Source organism: Coptis chinensis, chromosome 5 (genome assembly GCF_015680905.1).
Source record: "Coptis chinensis isolate HL-2020 chromosome 5, ASM1568090v1, whole genome shotgun sequence".
Taxonomy (NCBI): domain Eukaryota; kingdom Viridiplantae; phylum Streptophyta; class Magnoliopsida; order Ranunculales; family Ranunculaceae; genus Coptis; species Coptis chinensis.
In genome coordinates, this window is record NC_141460.1 from 88,022,953 (window position 1) to 88,046,695 (window position 23,743).

Genomic DNA, 23,743 nt, shown 5'->3' on the forward strand with positions numbered 1-23,743 from the left:
TTAAGTAGCCTTGGAGCTACAGAAAGCGTATGGTGCTGGAGAACGATGGAACTCCTGAGAGTTTTTTAGTTCGAATAAACGGTTGGCTCGTAGAGAGCGTTTTGCACTGAGTTGAGCGTAGGTCGAGGGACCCTTAGAGAGCTCGAGTGTTCGTTCTAGCGTATGTAAGTGTGTTGCTCCAGTAGGTCAAGGGACCTTGTAGCGCTTATGGAAGCATTCTTCTCGCGGAGAGCGTAGGTCAAGGGACCTTGTAGCGCTTGTGGAAGCGTTCTGTTCGGAGAGCGTTCTCACTGAGTTGATCCTAGAGATGTAGGTCCTCAACTAGCGAGAATTGGAGAGGCTATGGAGCCTGTGAACTCAAGAGAGCGTGTTGGTCACAGAAAGCGTGTTAGCTTATGAAAGCGTATTGCTCACGGAGAGCATTCTCATTGAGTTGATCCTAGAAGTATAGGTCCTTAACTTAGCGACATTTGGAGAGGCTATGAGCCTGTAAGCTCCTCAGAACGTTTTGCTCGCGGAGAGCGTGTTTTAGCCTCGGGCGCATCGCTTCATCGAGGCGTTCTCCGCGAGTTGATCCTAGAAGTATAGGTCCTCAACTTAGCGAGATTTGGAGAGGCTATGAGCCTATAAGCTCCGGAGCGTTACGCTTCGAGAAGCGTAGTTAGCCTCCTCGGCGTCTTTGCTCACTAAGAGCGTATATAGCCTCTGAGGGCGTACTGCTCACTAAGAGCGTATTAGCTTAAGAAAGTGTATGGCTCACGGAGAGCGTTTTATGCTTGAGCACGTTTGAACTCCTGAGAGTGTTTTGTTCTGTAGAGAACAAGCTGTGAGTGGTTTCCTCATGCTAAACTGCTGTAGAAGATGAAGCGACCTCAGCGGAGCTGGTCTCGGGTGATTGTTTCTCGACCGGAGGAATGGAGATCTTGGCAACAGGAGTTGGTGTGACCTCTGGGGTCTTGACAACAAGAGCGGAAGCGACCTCTGGGGTCTTGCCAACATGAGCTGGGGCGACCTCTGGGGTCTTGATAACAGGAGCGGAGGCGACCTCTAGGGTCTTGACAATAGGAGCGGAGACGACCTCTGGGGTATTGTCAACAGGAGAGAAGTGGTGACGCTATGTAGCGTTTGAGCTCGAGTGAGCGTTATATTCAGCTGGGTGTTGTGACCCGAGTGAGTCCGTGGGCATCCTGCTTTGGAGATCATCGTCAATAGCTAGCCTTGAATTGGCGTGACTATAGTTAGCCCCAGTTTTGGAGCTTCATTGACCTGTAAAAATGCGAGCTAGCACCAAAGAGTTAGTACGAACTAACAGTAGTAATTTTGGAGATGCATGGATCATAATAACTGAATTGAGCCTATAGAGATGACAATGACTAGCCCCAGTTCGGAGATGGCTGTGGCTAGCCCCTAGTTTGGAGCTTGAAGAACCTGTACAAAATGTGAGCTATACAAAATACGAGCTAACACCAAAGAGTTAGTATGAACTAACAGTAGTAATTCTGGAGATGTATAGAGCATAATAACTGATTTGAGCCTATTGAGATGGCAACAATAAGCCCCAGTCCGGAGATGGTTGTGGCTAGCCCCCAGTGTGCATTGGAGCTTGATTGACCTGCACTAGATCGAACTAATATCCAAAAGAAATTAGAACAAAAAACTGTTAATTTGGAGACTTTTCCCGCTGGAGCAGGGTAATGTGCCCGTTCATTGTGCCTAGGTGACCGACTAAACTCTGGACTTGAGCTTCGAGGCTTTCCATGCTTCGTGGGCTTGATAATTTTTCTTTTTGGTGGTAGGATTTATGAAGTGGTTCTCAAGGAATCGAGACCACAGACGGCGCCAATGTAAAGGAGCGTTTTGGTCCTCCTTTACATACAAGATTAAGAGGAGAAGGAGATTGGATATTGATAAGACCGAGTTCATTGATGAGCGAACTGCCTACGTATCTTCTCTCGATCTTGGGGGGAGAGAAGAATAAGGTCTGACGTAGTTCATGTAGGTGGTATTTGTAGTCGTTAAGTATGAAGATCTGTGAGACACGTGTGCTGACATGTACAGATGTATGGTTGAGATCAAGGATGAGTGTTAGGTTGGCTTTGGTAGGAATTCTGTAATGATGGGGATAAGTAGATGTGGTTAGTAGCTTGCGGCAGTGGTTAGTAGCTTGTGGCAGTGGTTTGTGAAAGTACACCTTTGGTAATAATTGCATATGGATAAAAGATGATGTCATAAGTCGAGGCGTTCTGTGTGAGATCCTCTGTTTGACCTGTGTTATCCTGGAGCGAGCTGAAGTAGACCACCTACATGAGGCGAGCTGCTTATGAAGCGAGCTTTGAGGACGTTGACATGATGTCGGTGTGATATTTCTGTTTATGCTGGACACGTGTCTAATATTCATTAGATGTGAATATTACTCCCTCACAGTTTTCTTGATACTGATCCATAGTTTTCTTGTTGTGATCTTCATGAAAGTACAAAGTTAGTGGGTAAGTGATCTTGTGATATTCTGATCCAAGTGTAGCCGATTTTACATATGGTCCTTTTGTACACGACAAGTTTGCGCAATGTCGTTGTTGCTCTATGGATAATCAAAACGTATATGGTCTGAGTAGTGTCTGACAAATTAAATTCCAAAACAAGTGCTTAACAAATAATCCAATCCTATCTAATACATTAATAGGCTTCAATATTATCAATTCGTAATAGATAAAATTAGCTACATGGTTTCACAATTTCACACCATAGTCATGCTCATACAAGGTTAATTTGGTCAAAAACAAAAAAAATGAAAAGGTTGGCCACATGTATTAACACCAGCACAAGGGCTGCGTGATGATTAGTATTTAAACATTAATTAGCTAATTAATACCATCTCAAGTAGTTCAACAATGAGTTCAAAGTCCTTTCTTCTCATCCCAATTGTTACTTGGGTTTTCACTTTGTCCTTATGCCTTTTAGTTCTACCTACAATAGTTAAAGCCCAAACCTTTGAATGCTCTCTTCTAGGTATAGACCTTAATTCTTGCTTGAATCGGGATAGAAATTCCAGGCATTCCTGCTACAAAATTTTTAATCAAGTGATTCAAACTGGATATCACTGTTGGCTTTTTCCATTATGAGGACTCTTGGGTGATTATCTTAAAGGCTTGAAGCCCATTCCCCTTGATAATCTTTCCACTTGCTCTTTTGTAAACAGATCCACAATGTTATCTTTTGACCTTACATAGTTGATTGAGATAACTCCATTTGAGAGCAATTGTCAAACGGTGTTATGTCTACGACAGATGGTCAAGACTTCCCGTTATACATGCTACTCTGTGCTCTACCAATAGCAGATTGGCTGTCATAGTGTATATACATTGCTGGCACAAGTTTAGTTCAGTTTGAAATATCCTCTAAGAAATTTCAAAGCCACTTTACTTCTTCTCTAGCCTTGTCCAATACTATGAATTCTGATTCCATAGTGGACCTCACTATGCATGTTTGTTTTGAGGATTTCCAAAAAACAGCTGCACCTCCAAGTGTAAAGACATATCCACTTGTGGACTTTGAGTCTTTAGTGTCAGATATCTAATTAGCATCGCAGTACCCTTCTGGAACGGCTAGATATCTTGTATAGTGCATACCGAAATTCTAAGTATAGTATCCCAAAACTCTCAGTATGGCAGTCCAATGATCTCTGCCAGGATTGCTCGTATATCAACTTAGCTTGCTTACAGAGTATGCTATATCAGGCCTTGTACAGTTCATGACATACATTAACTGTCAAGTATACGAGAGTACTTTAGTTGAGATATGCTATCTCCAATATTTTTGGCTAAATGAAGATTTACATCAACTGGTTACCTTTTTGGTGTGATGTTATATTTCTTGAACTTTTCAAGAGTTTTCTCAATGTAATGAGATTGTGATAGAACAAGTCCATCCTCCATCCTAGAGATCTTAATTCCTAAGATAACATCAGCGACACCTAAATCTTTTATGTCAAACTTATTAGACAATATTTGTTTGGTAGATTTTATGACATCCATATTAGCATATCGTCTACATAGAGACAAACAATGACACATCCATTTTTAGTGCTTTTGACATAGACACACTTGTCACACTCATTTATTTTGAAACCGTTTGACAACATTACATTGTCAAATTTCTCATGCCATTACTTAGGTGTTTGCATGAATCCATATAAGGATTTAACAAGCTTGCAAACTTTCATTTCTTGTCTAGGAGCAATAAACCCTTTGGGTTGTTCCATGTATATTTCTTCATCTAACTCACCATTCAAGAATATAATACCGTCTTTACATCCATTTGATGTATCTCAAATCCATGTATTAATGTTATTGCTATTAGCATCCTTATGGAAGTTATTTTTGTAACTGGTGAGTAAGTGTCAAAATAATCCAATCCTTCCTTTTGTCTAAAGCATTTGATCACAAGTTTAGCTTTATACTTGTTGATTCATCCATTAGTCTTAAATTTTTTTGTGAATATCCACTTATATCTCAAAGTCTTGGAACCTGGTGGTAAATCCACCAATTCCCATGTATGATTTTGCATTATGGATTCAATCTTGCTATTTATTGCTTATTTCTAATAAATAGCTTATGAAGATGACATTGCCTCCTTAAACGTTTGAGGATTATTTCCCAACAAGTATGTTAAAAATTTAGGTCCAAAAGACGTTGACGTTCTTGATCTTTTGCTACGTCTAGGTTCCTCCTCAATTTTTCTTTGTGTAGGATGGTGACTAGTTGTAGCATTTAAAGTTCTTTTTGTTGAACTTGGCTCTATACACATGTTATATGGAAATATATTTTCAAAGAATGAAGCATTGCTTGACTCAATAATCGTATTAACATGAATATCTTGAATCTCTGATTTATGAACCAGAAAACGATATACACTACTATTGTTTGCATATCCAATGAATACACAATCAATAGTCTTGGGTCCTATCTTTACCTTCTTAGGTTTTGGGACTTCTACTTTTGCAAAACACCCCCACACTTTCAAGAATTCGTAGGAAGTCTGATGACCTTTCCACAATTCGTATGGTGTTTTAAGTGTCTTCTTGTTAGGAATCTTGTTAAGTATGTAATTGGCAGAAAGCAAGGCTTCCCCCCACAAATTCTGGGGTAAACTAGAACTTAATAACATAACATTCATCATCTCTTTTAGAGTTCGGTTTTTTGCGCTCTGCAATACCGTTTAATTGAGGTGAATAAGGAGTCGTAGTTTGATGAATGATTCCATGTTCATAATAGAAACCTTCAAAAGGTTATTCATATTCACCTCCTCTATCGCTTCTTATAGCCTTAATCTTTTTGCTTAGTTGATTTTCAACTTAATTTTTATAGTGTTTGAACACTTCAGTTGCCTCATCTTTACTTCTTAACAAGTAAACATAACAGTATCTTGTGATATCATCAATAAAAGTAATGAAATACTTTTTACCACCTCTAGTTTGCACAAACTTAAGATCACATATATCTATGTGTATTAAGTCTAAAGGTTCAGTACTTCTTTCAACGGAATGAAAGGATGATCTGGTCAACTTGGATTCTACACAAGTTTCACATTTATGGTGTGGGTTTATTTTTATCTTTGGTATATAGTCCAAATTAATTAATCTACGTAAAGTGTCATATTTAACATGTCCTAATCTACCATGCCATACATGTGAAGACTCAATCAAGTAAACAGAAGATTAAACTTTATTGACGCTCTTTGGTGCAATAATAAAACAAGACATCCTAAAGAGCCCATCACTTAGATAGCCCTTGCCCACAAATATATCATTCTTAGTTAGTACAAATTTATCAGAAACAAAGACTAACTTAAAGCCATTCTTGTCAGGCACATAGAGAACTTCATTCAGAGTTAGTTCCTTCACATAAGTCAACCTCACCACCTTTCCTTTACCTTCAACCTTGGATGTAGAAGAGTTTTCCATAAAGAGTTGTTCTTCCTTTTCCACAATATGATAAGTGGTGAACATTGACTTGTTGGAGCATATGTGGCGAGTAGCACCAGTATCCACCTACCATTCCCTTTCATTTCCAATCATGAGACATTCAGAAACCACAGGAGATAGGTTCATGTCATTAACATTGTTAGCAAGCTTGTCCATTGTCACATTTGCTTAAGTCTTTTGCTTCTTGTACTTCTTTGGCTTGCGACATTCACTTGCCTTATGTTCAGCCTTCACACAGTTGTAGCACTTGCCCTTGAACTTAGTAGGTGAACTACTCTCTTCGCCTTGAGCTTTGTCTTGGCGCTTCCTCTTTCCCTTAACATTTGATCCTTCCACAACATTGGCCTTTGCCACTATGGGATCCTTGCCCTTCTTCTCAGATAGATGGTTATCCTTCCTCTATCCTTAGACGAATGATTAGTTCTTCAAGATTCATCTCCTTGCATTTATGCTTGAGATAGTTCTTAAAATCCTTCCAAGATGGTGGTAACTTCTCCACCATAGCAGCTACTTGGAATGATTCACTCATACTCATTCCTTTAGCAATAACATCATGTAGGATTACTTGAAGTTCTTGAACTTGGCTTATGATAGTCTTAGAATCTGTCATTTTGAAATCAAGAAATCTGCCAACTATGAATTTTTTCATGCCAGCATCTTCACTCTTGTATTTCTTGTCCAAAGAATCCCAAAGTTCCTTAGCTGTCTTGAACACACAATACACATTGTATAATGAGTCAGCCAACCCACTAAGGACATAAATTCTACACAAGAAATCAGCATGAAACCAAGCATCCTTGGCCAAAACCTTCTCCTTGTCAGTTTCATCAAGGCTTACACCAGGAGACTTATCCCACAGAAACCTCGCCAAGTTAAGGTTAAGGGTGGTCAGATAGAAGAGCATCTTCTGTTGCTAGTGCTTGAAATCATTTTCATTGAACTTTTCAAGCTTCTCCCCATGAGGAACAGAATGGGGAACAACAATAGGAACTGCAACAGGAACAACTGAAGGAACAGGGACAACAGTAGTAATTGGTGGTGTTGTCATTTCTGAAATAGAAATACACCTTGTTAATCCTTAAAACCAAAAAAGAAAACAGAGACAAATTCTGTTTGGTAAAGAAGAAAAAGAAAAAGAAATCTGTCTTAAGTTGTTAGGAATATACAACTTAAATGTACTTACTCTTTACCAATCACCAAATATACAACTTAAATGTACTTACTCTTGTAAGTGTCTTATATTTCTTTGTTAAATCCGAGCCTAGTGTAGAAACATTATGTCCTTAAGACAGACTTTTCCTTTCATGATGCTTGAAGGTTGATGGGAAACTGTCTCCCAAGATAGAACGGATTTCTTCTATAGAAAGCTAGCACTTCAATTATATAGAATCAGCGAACACAACATAATATTATTTGACTAAGAACAGAGGGAGAAGAGAAAGATCATAAATGTGTGATCTGGTGTGTCGTTCTCTCCAAATTCGTCCACTATTTATAGGTGAGAAGTGCCTTTTCGAAACATCACAATGACTCTTTGAAAAAGTTAAGCACCTCTTTGAAAAGTCACATGTTTCGAAAGAACGCACTATTTCGGCATAAAGCACTGTTTCGAACCAGTGCCTATTTCGAAAGGTCGCACCTTTTCAGCATAATACATTATTTCAAACTAGTTCACATTTTGAAAGGTCGCACCTTTTCAACATAATGCATTGTTTCGAACCAGTGCACCTTTTCGAAAAGGTTTTTCCTCTTTTTACGTACTGTTTCAAGTGAAACTCATTTCATCTTAAGTGGGGTAACTTGGGAGACAAATTACTAATTCATATCTCAATGGATTTGTACAAATCCATTTTTCTAACACAAACCTTTTCATGCTTCTCTATCTTCCTTGTCGCTGCTCTATTAGCTGTTTCTCCCACCTCAAAGTCACCATTCCCCAGCCCTACTAACAGAGAGACGCTTGTTACATCAACACATGCATGTTTTTCCTCAAACCAACTGTAAATCAAGACATCCGCCGGCCGAAGTGTCGATCTGCCATTATTCGGATAAGTGAGAAAGTTAATGGGAGCCTCTTTCTTCACTTGCACCCCATCCCTCTAAATTGCATCACATAAAACGTCTCTAACATGATCATGTCGGTATTTAAAACCGGAAAATATCTACAATGTGTTGTATGGTCCCTAAAGGTATCTAGTTTGCTCTTTTTACATACAGAGCAAAAACCACCATCAGATTACAGAGAAATCATAAAACGATACCAGAGAATAACACAATACTCCACCTGTGACATACGCTGTCCAAGTCCATCCATCGGAATAACAAGTAAAAAATATTTTGCATGTTTCAATTTCAAGCACCCAATGATTGTTTTCTAACGAGTAGATAACTTAAAATCCCTTTCAAGACCAACAACAATCTTACCGTAGAAAGCTTCCGCCAAATTTTTTTGAGGTTTTCAGGGGACGGTAGCATTCACAGTCAGAGTATTAAGGTTAAAATCAGATAGACAGAGATGCAATGCACTATTAGCATCATCAAGAATCTCACTCATAGGCACCGGGTCACAACTCTTAAGAATGTGGTTATGAAACTTATAAATCTGAAAACGAGAGGCAACAAAAGCAAAGGCAGAGACATCAGTGGCACAATAGACATCTAACCCACCAAGATGTAAAAGAAGTGTCGCTAAACCCATCAGTTGCTATTATTTTTAATTTATTTTTTTGCTGGATATGATTCACAAAAATCATGTATACTAGTGTACTGTTACCCGTACCTTTATATTTTTGTAAAAAATAATAGCAACAAAATGTTTCAAGGGAACTAATTTGTTATCATTTTAATTATGCAAAAAAATAAATATTACGCCATACAAAGAATATATGTATAGCAGGAAGAAATGTCTGATTTGTTTTTTTATTATTTTTATTTTTCTGTTATCATTTTAACTTCCGTCATTGATCATTGTTTCCCTTCTAGTCCCAACACCAAAATTTTTGCCACCAAGCATGCCAAAAGAACCGCTGCGACTTCCTACACAGACACTTCTGCATTCTCCTACATCATATCCATATCATTGCAACCTCCTTGTACACGGATAGTTGCGCCTTCTCTAATGTCTCCTCCTCCAGATTGCCTACTGATAAAAGCCAAAAATTATAGTTTTAACCCCTTTAATAATATTACTTTAGACCAATTATGTAATTAATAAGTAAGAGTTAGTACTGTTATCGTGTTTTTGTGTATTTCAGGCATTGGAGTCGAATATGTGCAGAAATGCGTCCATTTTACAAGATAAAGGAGCAAGGATTGGTTGCTAAGAAGTTCTATGATAAAAGGCCAAGATTCAAGGAGAAAAAGCCTTTTTAAAGCCCGGTAAAAGCTGAAAAGTCAAAGTTAACGCGGGCAGAAACAGTGCATAAAAGTCAGCAAAACTTCCGAAGGCCGTATCTTTGGACTCAGACCTCAGAATTGGGCCTACCTTATGTCAAAACGACCGTGTCGGAAAGAGCTTTCCAATGGTCTAAGACTTGACCCAATCAGAGGAGCAAAAGTGGGCGAAAAGTCCATGGAAGTCAAATCTAACTGAAAAGACCTCTGTGGACTGAAGAAATTGGGTTTTGGGTTCGATTTTCTGGCCCAAAACATGGCTCCTCAGCCCATGCACGAAAAAATGGATCTGGTCTCCTCCATTTGTATGGAGAAGACTTAACTCTTAAGATTACCTAGATCTAGATTAGAAAATTAGGTTAGACTCTATTAATTAGTTAGAATAGCTTGTTTTAGATCTAGTTTTTTTTACATTCAATTAATTAGTTTTAGAATTCAAGTAATTAGTTCTATTACCTTGTTTTAATTTAGATTTAGCTTTGTAGCCTCCATTAGAACCATTTAATAAAAGCTTAATTATTATTCAATTTAATTGCTTCTCTTTCTATTATGTATTCTTTTCATTATTTTGTTCATGATAGTCCCATGAATCAAATCTAAACTTCCATTAGAGGGAGTTGAATGAAGCTTTGAGAGGACTTGATTTGTTAGTATAGATTTGTTGTTTAGGATTTTAAGTTTATGTTTTTCTTGACTTAGAGATAAGAAGAGTTTAACCTAAACTAGAGAATAATGAGTTTGCCGTGAGAATGGAAACAAGCTTTCTCTCATGCTAATTATTTTATGACTAGAGATAGTATAAAGTAATTAGAGATCATTAAAGGTCTAGCCTTTATATTTTAATCTTGTGTGAGAATATCTAGACTAGGGTTTTCTATACAAATCTATGCTAGCATGTTAAGAACTTAAAAAGTGGATTTCAATCTCTCTCTAGCTTTCTCCATATTTGATTCATCTATATTTTTATTAGTTTAGTTAATATAGAGTTATTTAAATCCATAGTATAATCGTAGAATAGAAATTTCACATCACACATTACTCTCACCTAGGGGTGTAATACGGGGCGGGTCGGGTCAACTGTGGTCAAATAGTGATGGGGCGGGGCGGGGCGGGTTGAAGTGTCATGTCTTAGTACTATCACCCGGCCTGTTGGGTCAGCTTACGGGGCGGATTTTGGGCGGGTCATTCGGGTCGGGTGGAAATTATCATTTTATCCCAATTTCACCTAAAAAAAACTTTCTAATTCTGCAAGTAATATATTTCCAATTCCTAATATAGAGAAAAAAAATGGAATCAATCAATAAAAAATAAACAAAAATAAAAAAACTTGAACTTGAACCCAAAACCATATCTGCAAATTTGAAACTTCTTTCTCGTGATTTATTTGTAAATTGATTATTTTCCATAGCATGATAAAATGAAGATGAGAGTGAGGATCTATGGTACAAAACAATAAAATAAAATATAGGGTTAGTTAGACTTACCCCCCATTACTAGTTCCAACTAGGGATAGATACCCCCATTTTCAAAAATATTAGGGTCACTCCCCCATTTTCACGTGCCGTCCAAGTCAACAAGTCTTGACTGTTATCTCGAAAGTCAACTATAGTGAAAAGACCAAACTACCCTTAGCCATGACTTTGAGTCATCACACCAGGTCAAATTAGACACGTGTCACGATATCCAACGAAAAAATCAAAGGTCAGAATTGATCCAAAGAAAAAGACACCAACTACCCCTGATCTTGTAATTACTCTTTTGCCACCGAACTATTTACCAAAGTTTGAACTGTGAAACACGTGTCGCCATCCTGTGAAAGTAATCCAACGGTCATAATAGATTACCAAAGAAATTACTTCTCAGTCAAAGTAGATAGACACGTGGAGTCATCCAGCGCATTCTATCCAATGGATCGAAACTAAATTGCAGTTTTACGTCCAATCACCTTGTATAAAGAGCCAAGTCTATTTTTTTTAAGCGGGAAGAAACTCCATTGTTGTCTCCATTGTTGTGAGGATTTATCACTGATCTAGTGTTTGAGCATTCTTGAGTTATCACTGATCTAGTGTTTGAGCGTGCTTGTTAGAACATCACAACAACACTTAATTATTTTTATAGAACTGTATATGTTTAAAGTTATAGGCATTTGAATTTGTCAAAGGTGATGTAGTTATATACATTATTCAGTAGAACCGTGCAAGCCTCATCAACTTGAAGGTGTTATCAACTGCAAGGCATCATCTTTGTCTTAGATCTGAAGGTAATCAACTGAAATTCATGATTTATTAATGCTTTTAGACTTGTTTGCTTCTAAAATAGTTGTTTAACAGTGATTTTCTTCTTCATTAAATACCATGGCTGATGATGAAGTGAGAAACCTGTTGATTCACTATGTGGGTTTCTTTAAGACACCTCGTAGAGAAGGTTAACACTTCGTCAAAAAAAGATTTCACTAGTAAAAAGGAAGTTTAGATGATGAATGTAGATGGTGATAAACTAAATATGTTGGACATGCAATCGACTTGAAAGATTTATTGTTGGATGTCAACATGGAAAGAGGTCAAGCCGGGCTTACATTGTTGGTGGTAAAGTAGTTCATGTAGTGACCGATCTTTGATTTATTGGAGATGTGGAGACAGTTGGTTAGCAACTGGATGGGTACTTGTGATGTTTATGTTGAAAATAAAGTTTATGACATGACCGAAGCCATACCGAAGTAGAAGTTGAAGACCCCACAGTTGAAGCTTTGAATACAAAAGGAAAAAAAAGTTGTGCAAGAAGAAGTTGGTAGGAAAGGAAAAGGAAGCAGATCCACACCAAAGAAAGAGACAACCAACCGAGTATGCCAAGTCCGGAGAGAGACAACCGAGAAGAGAAAGGGTGGGAGAAAAGTCAAAGGAAAGAGTGTCATTGTTGATGAAGATGACCCGCTTTGGTCTAATGTGGGGACCTTTGATGTCAACACATACAATGTTCTCATCTGAAGATGAGCTAGATGATGATGAAGGTATTGAAGTTCCCGTTGTGAGAAAAAAGTAGCAAAGAAAGCCTCCACCTCCAAATGTTGAAGAATTGAACTAAGAAGAGGAGTATCACAAAGCACACACTCATCCGAAGATGAATTGAGTATATGATTCCAAGTTCCGCAGAGTACTATAACTATGAAGGTGAGACCGTAGATGTGTATATAACTGAGGCCAATGATGTTAGGCCACACATTGTTGAAGATGAGTGGGAAAGAGGTATGGAGTGGCCTAATATCAAAATATTGAGGTAGGAGATTAAGGATTACTGCATTAAGAATAGATTTGTGGGTAGGATGGTTGTGAATAAGTCATACAGAATTCTAGCTATCTGTGAGGCTAGTGGGTGTCCCTGGAGGGCTTACTAGAGGAAAAAGAAGAGTGATGGTTTTACAATGAGACTGAGCACTTTTAACAATGAACATAGATGTGCTGCTGATACAGACTACAAGAATAGAATGGCTGATGTAGTTTGGGTGGCCACTGTTATGTTGGAACATATGAAGGTACATCACAAGACTTGTGTAACGCCCGTATTTAAAATACGTATTTATCTATTTATTAATTAATTTATTTATTTATTTAATATTTGTTGGATTGGATTTGGATATGTGGGCCTGGTTTCTGGGCCCGAGTCTGTGTTGGGCTTGGGTTTCAAACCCAAGTATATAATCACATTGTTCTAGATAATAGGGTTCTTGGAGAATAAAAATAAAATAAAAATGGAGGCAGAGATAAAAGTTGGATTGCTAGAGGGTGGAGCGCGACGATTCGGACTACGAGGGATTTGTCGAGCTGTTAGTTAAGGTGAGTAGTTATATTTTTACTCTATTTCACAAAAGCTTTACTGTCAGAGTTTTAGTTCGCGCTTAGTTTTCTGCTTTTCCCATGTCGGGTTATTTTTCTCGTCATCACATGAAATTTTTGGATTGGTTAGATGTTAGTATAGTTATTTAGTTAAGCATTGAAATACTTAATAGAACTGTTGGAGCTCTGTAGAGGTCATTAATGGCGGCCAAGACTAGGACCAAGATATCGCCAGTACCATTTTTATGTAACTGGAAATGTGGTTTTTGTTGTGTTGTGGACGGATGATGGGTTGTTTGATGTCGGGGGGTTATGTGTTGGATGTTGGTTATTGGTGTTTGGGTGGGCAATCGGAACTGGCGGTGGCCGAACCGGTGGTTGAGCTATTTTTTTTGTTTAATTGGAGTGTGGGGCTTTTATCTAGACTAGTGTATAGTTGATTGTAGTGGGTGGGGTTGTCGAAGGAGGGTTGTCAAAGCTCGGAGAGAAGCCATTAATGGCGGTGAGAAGCTTCCAGATCCAGTTTTGGGTTGAAGATTTTAAATTCAAGAATGGAGTTTTAGCTTTCATTAAAGTGGTAGGGGTTGTCGTGGGGATCAAAACCGTGGGCTTGAAATGGGCGGACGATCGGAGATGGTGGTGGCTGGAACTTGCTGGTGCGCTGGTGGAGAAGGTGACCGAAGTCACGATCTAGTGCACCCAATTCTTTTTCCAGTTTCTAACTTAGGTGGGCTTGGGCCGAAAACCATAGGTCTGTTTTTGGTTGGGCCGGATATTAACTTAGAATGCTTGGGCCGAAGTAAATGGGTTTTGTTTGGTTGGGCCGGATTCTTTTCTTTTAATTTTGGTTGGGCCTTTTCCAATTAGTTTGTTTTTTATGGGGCCAGTTCTAATTTTTGTATTCATGGGCCGGTTTTCTTTTATTTTGTGGTATCAGGTCATTTTGGTTTTAAGTGGATCCGCTCCCTTTAGATATTTCCAAGGGCTAAATCTATTGTTGGGCGGTTTCGATTTGCTTTTATGTTGGATTCGCTAACATTATTTGAATCTTTGGTTGAGTCATAGGCTTGGCTAGTTGGGTCCGAACCATGACCGTAACTGTTACTTTAGTCATGAGCCCATGAGCCATGCACCTTTGCCCTTAGCCATGAACCATGGCTATGACCCTGGAACCTGTCGAACATGGAAACGACAGTTTGACTTTGACAATGATGTGTTGATTTTGACCTTGACTTTGACTATTGACCATTAACCGTTGACTTTGACCTTTGACCGTTGACTGTTGACTTTGACCTTTGACCATTGACTGTGGAATGTTGACTTTTTCCAGTTTTTCACATATTTAAGAATATGGACAAATGTAGTAATAAAATATTGTTGATATTGTATAACCTTGTTTGTCATTATCTAATTAAGTTTTGACGTGAGTAGTACAATATACTATTGGCACGTAACTAGAGGGGAATTCTGATAATAAGAATTTGATATAAATATTTTTATGAGTATTAAATTATATACGGACTTAGATTTATGGACTTTAGTATTGGGATTTGATTGTGGACTGTGGACTGTTTAATTGTGCTACGTTTTATGTTATAAATTGTATGGACAAATCAAATGCTAAAATGCTGTGGAAGCTTGTATAAATTTGGTTGTCGTTATCTAAAAATGATTTGACGTTGATATTGTGTATATTTTGACACGTGACGAGATAGAAACTTTAGGAGATATAACATTCCTAAAACGTTATAAAAATGTATGCGATACATTTGAAGCAATTGTGGCGTTATATAATATGTTGGGATATATATATTAAATGCAATAGTTTTAGATAAATAAATGTATAGACACTCTATTATTTTATCTGTGAGATGCTAGTAGAGTATTTGTGGATATTTCCCACGGGAGTGTGGCGTAGTGCAATAATATATTGGCACGTGAAAGAATGAAAGTGGTTATGAGATATAATTGAGATATTTCTAAATATTGTGGCTTAGTGCAATAAGGTATTTGACCTGCACGTGATATAGTGGAATTATTATGAGTCATAGATGTATGACACTTGAATAAATTACGTAACGAAAATCCTAGAACCTAGCTACCACAGCTCATGTGATTTGGCCCTTCGGGCGTTTCAGTGAATCTGAATGGCCCTTCTGGCGTAAGTAATGTGATTGGCCCTTCTGGCATTTCAGTAAAGTTGAATGGCCCTTCTGGCGTATCCGAATAGTGGCTTGATTATTCCGTTCGCAAAATAGAACGAGACGCGATATATTATTTTATGCGAATAGTGGCGATACTTGCATAATGGCTTTCGTGTGTGAGGGTTACTTGGTGTCGCGGCATCCCGCCAGGTAGTTACGCACGAAAGTGGTTCATTATGTAAGGGGAGACATGTGGATGTACATGTTCGGCGTTGGGAAGCGATTGTGGTAGCCAGGGAAACTAGGTAAGACATAGATACGACGTGATTTTAGGGACACACAAAGAAAGCCTTAATTAATATAATTATGGTAATATGTTGGTTAATTAATGATATATCTTTAGATAGATGATTGTATATGCTTGGCTGGTTATAGTTTAGTTAGAACCTAAGGCGCCTCGTGGAGGAACTAAATGCCTTTTTATTATGCGTATGGTTTGTTGTGTGGTTAGTGGAAAGTTAAGGCGCTTCAGTGGAGGAACTACCTGCCTTACTTAGTGTAGTTAAGAATGTCGTATTAATTGTTGGAAGTTAAGGCGCCTCGGTGGAGGAACTAACTACCTTATTTAGTGTGTATATATATGTATAAGTATATATTATATTTTAGAGCTACTCACACCAGCATTTTTATAATGCTGACCCGATTTGCATATTTGCTTATTGGGTGTGCTCATTAAATGAACATAGTTTATAAGTCTTGACAGGTTTAGTGTGGAAGAAGATTGGTTGCTGCTTGTGGTTTGCGTTAGCGTCACATTTCAAGATAGGTTTTGTTTTCCTTTGAGGTGATATAGATTTTCAGTTGAGATAAGGTTATTTGCATTTTCATTTGTTAATTTTTGTAATGAAGAGGACTTTTGTTTAAGTAAAAATTTTTATTGGTTTTTAATTATCAGCATATTTAAACTGTTTATGGGTTTTTGGGAGTTGAGAGTGCGTCACACCTCGAAGATCGAGGAGTCAGGAACAAATATTGTTTTTTCCGAATTTTGTCGAAATTCGGGGTGTGACAACTTGTACTCCACAAAACATCATTGATGACATTAGGCAGAAGCAGCATGTGGCAATCTCTTATTGGACTGGATGGAGTGCAAGAATTAGATGCTTGCAACAGATTCATGGAGATTTTGCAGAGAGTTACAAACTAGTACCTGTGTTATGTGATCAGGTAAACCCTAAATGTTGCTTATGTGTTTATATATTGTTTGTTTTCTATATGTGTGTTACTTATGCATTGTTATTGTTACTTATATATTGTTATTGTTACTTATATATTGTGTGTACTCCATTTTTTATCAGATAATGAGAAGTAATCCAGGGTCAATTGCTTTTTGTTCTAGAAATGATCAAACCTTGCAGTTTGAAGATGTATGTGTGTGTTTTACTGCTTCTTTGTCAGGATTCTTGACTGCTTGTAAACCCATTATTGGATTAGATGGGTGTTTTCTGAAGAGTAAGTATGGAGGACAATGTCTAAGCATGGTAGCATTGGATGGGAACAATGGTTTGTTTCCTATAGCAGTCTATATCACAAGATCTGAGGGGAAAGAGAGTTGGACTAATTTTTAACAAACAATGAAAAGGAATGGATTAGATTGTCATATGTACAAGTTGACATTTGTGTCTGATAGACAAAAGGGATTAATTGAAGCTGTGTCAAGTGTGTTCCCTAACAATCCCCACAGGTTTTGCTTTAGGCATATGTACAAAAACTTTAAGAAAGTTTTCAAGGCAAAACATTTGGAGTTGCTAGTCTGGGGTGCTGCAAAATGTTATAAGATAACTAATTTTGATAGGTGTATGGCTCAACTAGAAGTTGAATGTCCAGAAGCTAGGGCCTGGCTTATGAGAGAGAAAGTGGAGAGTTGGGCAAGGGCATACTTTGATGATTATACAAAATGTGATCACATCACAAACAATTTTTCTGAATCATTTAACAACTGGATTTTGGACTTGAGGGATATGCCCATTGTTCCTTTCTTAGATAAGTATCATACATTGTTGATGTCCTTTTTGTATAAGAGGAGAGAGAAGGTAGAAGAATGGGATATAAATGGGTTAGTTCCTGCAGTTGTGAAGAAAATAGAGAAGATGATAGAAGACATTCCTAACTGGGATTTGGAAGCAAGTAATAGCAGTCTGTATTGTATCAGGGATGTCAAGTCTGATTATAGATACACTGTGAACATAGTAAATCAAGAGTGCAGTTGTAGGAGATGGCAACTCTCTAGGATTGTTTGTGTGCATGTAGTAGTTATTTTATACAAAATGAGAGCTGATTGGAGAGAGTATTGCAGTTCCTACTTCTGGGTGTCTACATATTGAATGGCTTACAAGGGACACATCAAGCCAATGGAAGATCCAAGAGACTGGCCCAAGCCTGTAAGTTACCCTAAACTCTCTTTCATTGATACTGGTGTTGAGCTGTTGAACTGACTAATTTATTTTCACAATAATAATAATAAGGGTCCATAATTATAAATGAAAGAAAAAACAAAGAAGGAAAATGGGCAGTAGTAGTAGTAGTAATAGTAGTTCTTCTGTAGTAGTGTTGTTCTGTTTTGTGTTCTTGCATTAATTTGTGTTGTTGCATTAATTTGTTCTGTGTTGTTGCATTAATTTGTTCTTCTGTAGTAGTGTTGTTCTGTAGTTCTTCTGTAGTAGTAGTTCTTCTGTAGTAGTGTTGTTCTGTAGTAGCAGGTAACACTGTAGTTGTTCTATTTTGTGTTGTTGCATTAATTTGCAAGTAACAAGCAACTGTTGATTCCAAACTTGTATCCAACTTCACACCAAACCAACACTTGTATTTCTTAAATTTCTTAAATTATATAAAAAAAAAAGGGTGCTGAGTTGGTCTTTTTTTTCCACATGTATCCAGCTTCATTACCACTCCATATATTTCTTCAAATCAATCAGAAGATGGACACAAGTCTTTGTTATGGAATATAATTTAATTTTCTTATAGAAGGTCATCAGACAATAATGAGGATCATATAGCTAGTAGTATCCTTTTTGGTTGATAGAAGTATGTTTGAAATCACTCTATAGTAGTAGATTGATAGAAGTTTCAAATCACTCTCTGCCAAATTTGATTATTGCAAGTCCTGGACTATAATGTAGGGACTTAGTAGCAGAGATGCATATAACTCGACACTTGAAACCTAGTAGCGAGATGCATATAACTTAGTAGCAGTAATTTAACTTGAAAATTGACTAGAGAAGAAAGTATATATGACTTAGTAGAAGAGATGCATATAACTCGACAATTCAATTATTATGACAAGTTAAGAAAGTCGAATTGCTTGTTAAGAGTACACCTTTGAATATATGTGCTCGGTTTATAAAGTTTGTTTATTTATCCAGAATTTGTGATTTTTGAGAATTTTATAAGGTTTTGAGATACCCTTTTGAGTTTAAGTCATGAGAGTGTTCATAAAGTGTGTTTCTTTGTGACAAGTTTTGTGTTGAGAACTTATAACTCAAGTGCTGGGCTATAGTTGGGGGATCATGGAGTATGTTTCTTTGGTTGAATTTTTGTGTATGGTTGGTAGTTTAACAAGTTAAAGTGCCTAGTAGTATGGTTGTAAGCTGTAACCTTGGTGATTCAAGCTGAAATGTAAATTGAGTGCTAACAAGAATAGCACCATCAATGAAACATTTGTCTAGTTTCTTGTGTTGGATGGTTTTCTGTGTGAATATTACTTGGTTGGATTTGAGGATTTTCTGGTTTTAGTGGAATTGAATTTGGCATATGTTTTAGGTTTTGGAGGTGTGTTAAGTATTTATCCATGCATTGTATAATATTGTTCTTTAGTTATTAATTTATGTGTTTGTTTGCATGTAGACACCAGAACAGCTATACCATCCACCTCCACACACCAGGGGTATTGGGCGGCCAAGAAAGAATAGAAGGAGAGATGAAGATGAGGAAGCACCAAACAAGAAGAGAAGGAAGTGTAGGTTGTGTAGGACAAAGGGGCATAATTCCAAGACATGCAAAGGTCTCCCTGCACAACCAAAAGGTAAGGACACTCATCACTATGTGGTTACATATGACATGTCAGGAATTACTTGCATGTCAGGAATTCTCATTTGTTTGGGATAATAGGTAAATCTAAGGCCAAAGATGTAGAATCTTCACAAGCATCAAATGGTCCATTGCCAGCTTCACCTTCACAACCCAGCACTAGAAGCAAGTCCAGAGTTGCAAGTTCAAGTCCACCACCACTAGCTTCTCCTTCATCACAGCCAAGTCAAGTACCTAGCACTAGAAGCAAGTCCATAGTTGCTACTGAAAGTCAACCACCACCAGCTTCACCTTCATCACAACCAAGTCAAGTACCCAGCACTAGAAGCAAGTCCAAAGTTGCCACTGAAAGTCCATTGCCAGCTTCACCTTCACAACCCAGCACTAGAAGCAAGTCCAGAGTTGCAAGTTCAAGTTAACCACCACTAGCTTCTCCTGCATCACAACCAAGTCAAGTACCTAGCACTAGAAGCAAGTCCAAAGTTGCTACTGAAAGTCAACCACCACCAGCTTCACCTTCATCACAACCAAGTCAAGTACCCAAAGACTAGAAGCAAGTCCAAAGTTTCCACCGAAAAGTCAACCACCGCTTCACCTTCACAACCCAAAGACTAGAAGGAAGTCCATTTGTGCAAGTTCAAATCAAGTGCCAACTTCACCATCATCACAGCCCAGCAGTAGGAGCAAGTCCAAAGCTGCAAGTTCAAGTCAAGTACCACCTTCACCATCATCACAGCCCAACACTAGGGACAAGTCCAAGGAAATAGTTGTTAGTCAGCCAACATCATCACAGCCCATCACTAGGGGCAAGTCCAAGGAAACTACTTCATCACAACCCAACACTAGAGACAAAACCAAGGAAGTAGCTTCATCACAGGCCAGCACTAGGGCCAAAACCAAGGAAGCAGCTTCATCACAGCCCATCACTAGGGCCAAAACCAAGGAAGCAACTTCATCACAGCCCAGCACTAGGGACAAAACTAAGGAAGCAGCTTCAACACTGCCCAGCACTAGGGACAAAACCAAGGAAGCAGCTTCATCACAGCCCAGCACTAGGGACAAGTCCAAGGAAACAGTTGTTAGTCAGCCAACATCATCACAGCCTAACACTAGGGCCAAAACCAAGGCAGCATGTTCAACTGTGACAATACCAACAAAGGCCACTACAAAGCCTTCTACTGTGAATTTTCAACCACCAACACCAAAGCAACTACAAACATTGGTAGCTGGTGGAGTGCCATTACCACAAAAGCCACATAAGGCTAATACATTCTAGGTAGAGTATAATATAGGTTTATCGGTTGATAAGTTGAACTGATTTATATCAAATTGACTCTGTTTTGTAAATTGGCTGATCTAGTGTTTATCTGATTAGGCTCTAGAGCAAAGGCATACTTTTGCTGACCTTATGAAGAGGCTCAGAGACACCTACATGCCACCATGTGTAGCAGAGAAACTAAACAGCAGTTCAGGTGCACCACCAAAAATGGCCAAGGCCACAAAACAAAACAAACCACCACTAGCTCCTCCACCAAATCCAGGATCAAGGCAGAAGTTCCAAATTGTGAGGCCAGATTGGAAACTCTGAATTCTGCAGGAAGGGTTATTGTGATTTGGGTACCTTTGTTATTTTGGATGGTTGGAAACTCTGCAAGACTGTTACATTTTGGGCATGTAATGACTTGTTTTGTTATTTTGATTTTTTTGTGGATGGTACTTGGACAATGTTTGGTTTTGGACCTAAGATATTATGAATGACTTATATATTTCTAAGGGTACCCTATTTCTAATTCTGTCATGTTTTATCTTATGTTTTAGGGAAACCCTAAACTTATTGTATTAGGGAATGACTTATATGTTTTTATGATAGTAAACTTAACACCAATTAATAACAGTCAACAAACCACAATTTTGATTAATAGCTAACAAGACAACAATACAAAATAATACATCAAGTCCCTGCAAATTAACATGCTAAATTTGCTTCATATGTTCCTTTCCTTTAAGAAGAATCTTTGCAATAAATGCTTCAGATAAATCTTCTATGACTAACTCAATATTCAATTCCAAATTGGAATTGGACTTCGAAGATGATGACTCCTTCGCCTCTTCTTCAAAAACCAACTTCTTTGGTTCAGACTTCTCCTTCTTACAACCTGCAATTGCAAGTTCCAACCATTCAAACTGATCACACCTTGGGCATTTCAGAAACTTCTCGCCCTTGCTTCTTAGTTAAGTTGAAGTCCTCACGTCCCTAATAGTAGTACAGATCTTGCATGGAGACCGCTTCCAAGGACAAGTATATGACCAATGGTCCTCTGCTTTACATACAAAGCATCCAGTGCCTTTCTCTCAACCAGAATGGACTACCAAGATCGTTGGGTTTGTCACTTGAATTTCCCATTAAATCATCTAGCCATTGCGCCGATTCACATTTCTGACATTTGATAAACCTTTTTTTGTTATTGTCTTCAAGCAAGTCGCATTCGTTGTTGCAATTCTTACAAATTACGTGCATCCAAGGGCATTAAGCTGTTTATGTGTCTTTTGGCCACACAATAAGCATGAACAATCCTGAAACATTATAAACATATTTTAGACATACCACCCCACTGTTAAAACATTAATTAGTAATAGCCCCCCAAAGTTCAAATTAACGATAAACCAAAAAGGTCTAATGTCTTACCTTTCGAAAGAAACAGTAAGACAATATTAAGTACCTTGTAATCGGAATGCAGTTGGAGTTTGACTCGTGACCGCCACCCATCTTCAATTTCATGGCTTTAGGGAGAAGATGAAGTCTGTTTTTATAGGGAGAAGATGAAGTCAATTTGATGGCTTTAGGCAACGGCTAGTTTTACTTTAGTTTCAATCCGTTGGATATAATGCGCTGGATGACTCCACGTGTCTATCTACTTTGACTGAGAAGTAATTTCTTTGGTAATCTATTATGACCGTTAGATTACTTTCACAGGATGGCGACACGTATTTCACAATTCAAACTTTGGTAAATAGTTCGGTGGCAAAAGAGTAATTACAAGATCAGGGGTAGTTGGTGTCTTTTTCTTTGGATCAATTCTGACCTTTGATTTTTTCTTTGGAGATCGTGACACGCGCCTAATTTGACCTACTGTGATGACTCAAAGTCATGGCTAAGGGTAGTTTGGTCTTTTCACTATAGTTGACTTTCGAGATAACAGTCAAGACTTGTTGACTTGGACGACACGTGAAAATGGGGGTGACCCTAATATTTTTGAAAATGGGGGGGTATCCCTAGTTGGAACTAGTAATGGGGTAAGTCTAACTAACCCTAAAATATAAACTAAAAGAATTCGAAATTAATACAAGGATGAATGATTCATCTTCTCCAAAATTCAAAAGTTGAATTTGAACTTTTGATATTTGCCTAATGTTCAAACTTGAATATTTGAAATTGATGTTGAACTCATAAGTTTGTGTTCATATCTCTCAAATTTCTACAAAAGTTAAAAGAAAATATAAACAAAATACAAAAATATTAGAGTCAGAGTTTTGAAATTATACGGGTCAACAAGGTTGGGTCAACGACTTTTGACACGGTACGGGTCGGGCGGCTTGATGGGTCGGGTTTGAGCATAGAACCTACACCCATAGCCCGACCGCGTAAAAACGGTGGCGGGGAGGGGCGGGTCTGTTTTTGGGTCGGTGCGGGTTTGGGTGGCGGGTGAAGACCGGGTACCCTACCGGATGATGGGTCAACGGTTTGTTTTTACACTCCTACTCTCACCATTGTTCTTTGTGTTTGATTAGTTGAATTCGTTTAAGTCTAGAGAGTTAAGAGTAGAACGATTCCGTACTCTATATATTGCATGAATATATATGTGAGAGTAGGAAATAAATAATTAATACCGTAAGAATGAAGTTAGAGTAATCTAGTTTAGTTTTTACGGGTTATCACCTACAAAGGCAACAACTTTCTGCAGATACATCTTAACTTTCTAGTTGTAGGACAGAAGCCACACTACAACATCGTAACTCCTATGTCAAGAACCTTTAACAATACAAATTGCACAAATGAGTCAAATGCTGGCAAAATTAGCAATAAACATTGGTTGTACAAGAGGGTGGTGTTGATGCTAATCTTTCACTCATGCATTATGTATGGTGTTTTGTATGTAAGGGCAATTGAGATAGAAATGTTTCTCTTGGTGCATAAATAATCAAGCTTGACAGAACAAATTGTTGTAAAAGGGGTTAGATAATCGAATAGAACAAAAGGACAGAGGAAGAACGAACTATCAAGGTGTGTGAATTCACTATCCTTAAGAAGA

At 38.1% G+C, this 23,743-nt stretch overlaps 1 protein-coding gene across 1 annotated transcript; it reads left to right on the top strand.

The window, feature by feature from the left end:
- Nucleotides 1-16,981: 16,981 nt before the first annotated feature.
- Nucleotides 16,982-17,731, top strand: LOC147499780 (protein FAR-RED IMPAIRED RESPONSE 1-like). Its single transcript, XM_086563532.1, has one exon. It carries the CDS (start codon nucleotides 16,982-16,984, stop codon nucleotides 17,729-17,731), a length of 750 nt encoding a protein of 249 aa, XP_086419658.1.
- Nucleotides 17,732-23,743: the final 6,012 nt, after the last annotated feature.

Excerpts from the sequence above, each read along its gene's own strand:
- LOC147499780 (XM_086563532.1), top strand. The coding sequence starts at position 16,982 with ATGAAAAGGAATGGATTAGATTGTCATATGTACAAGTTGACATTTGTG.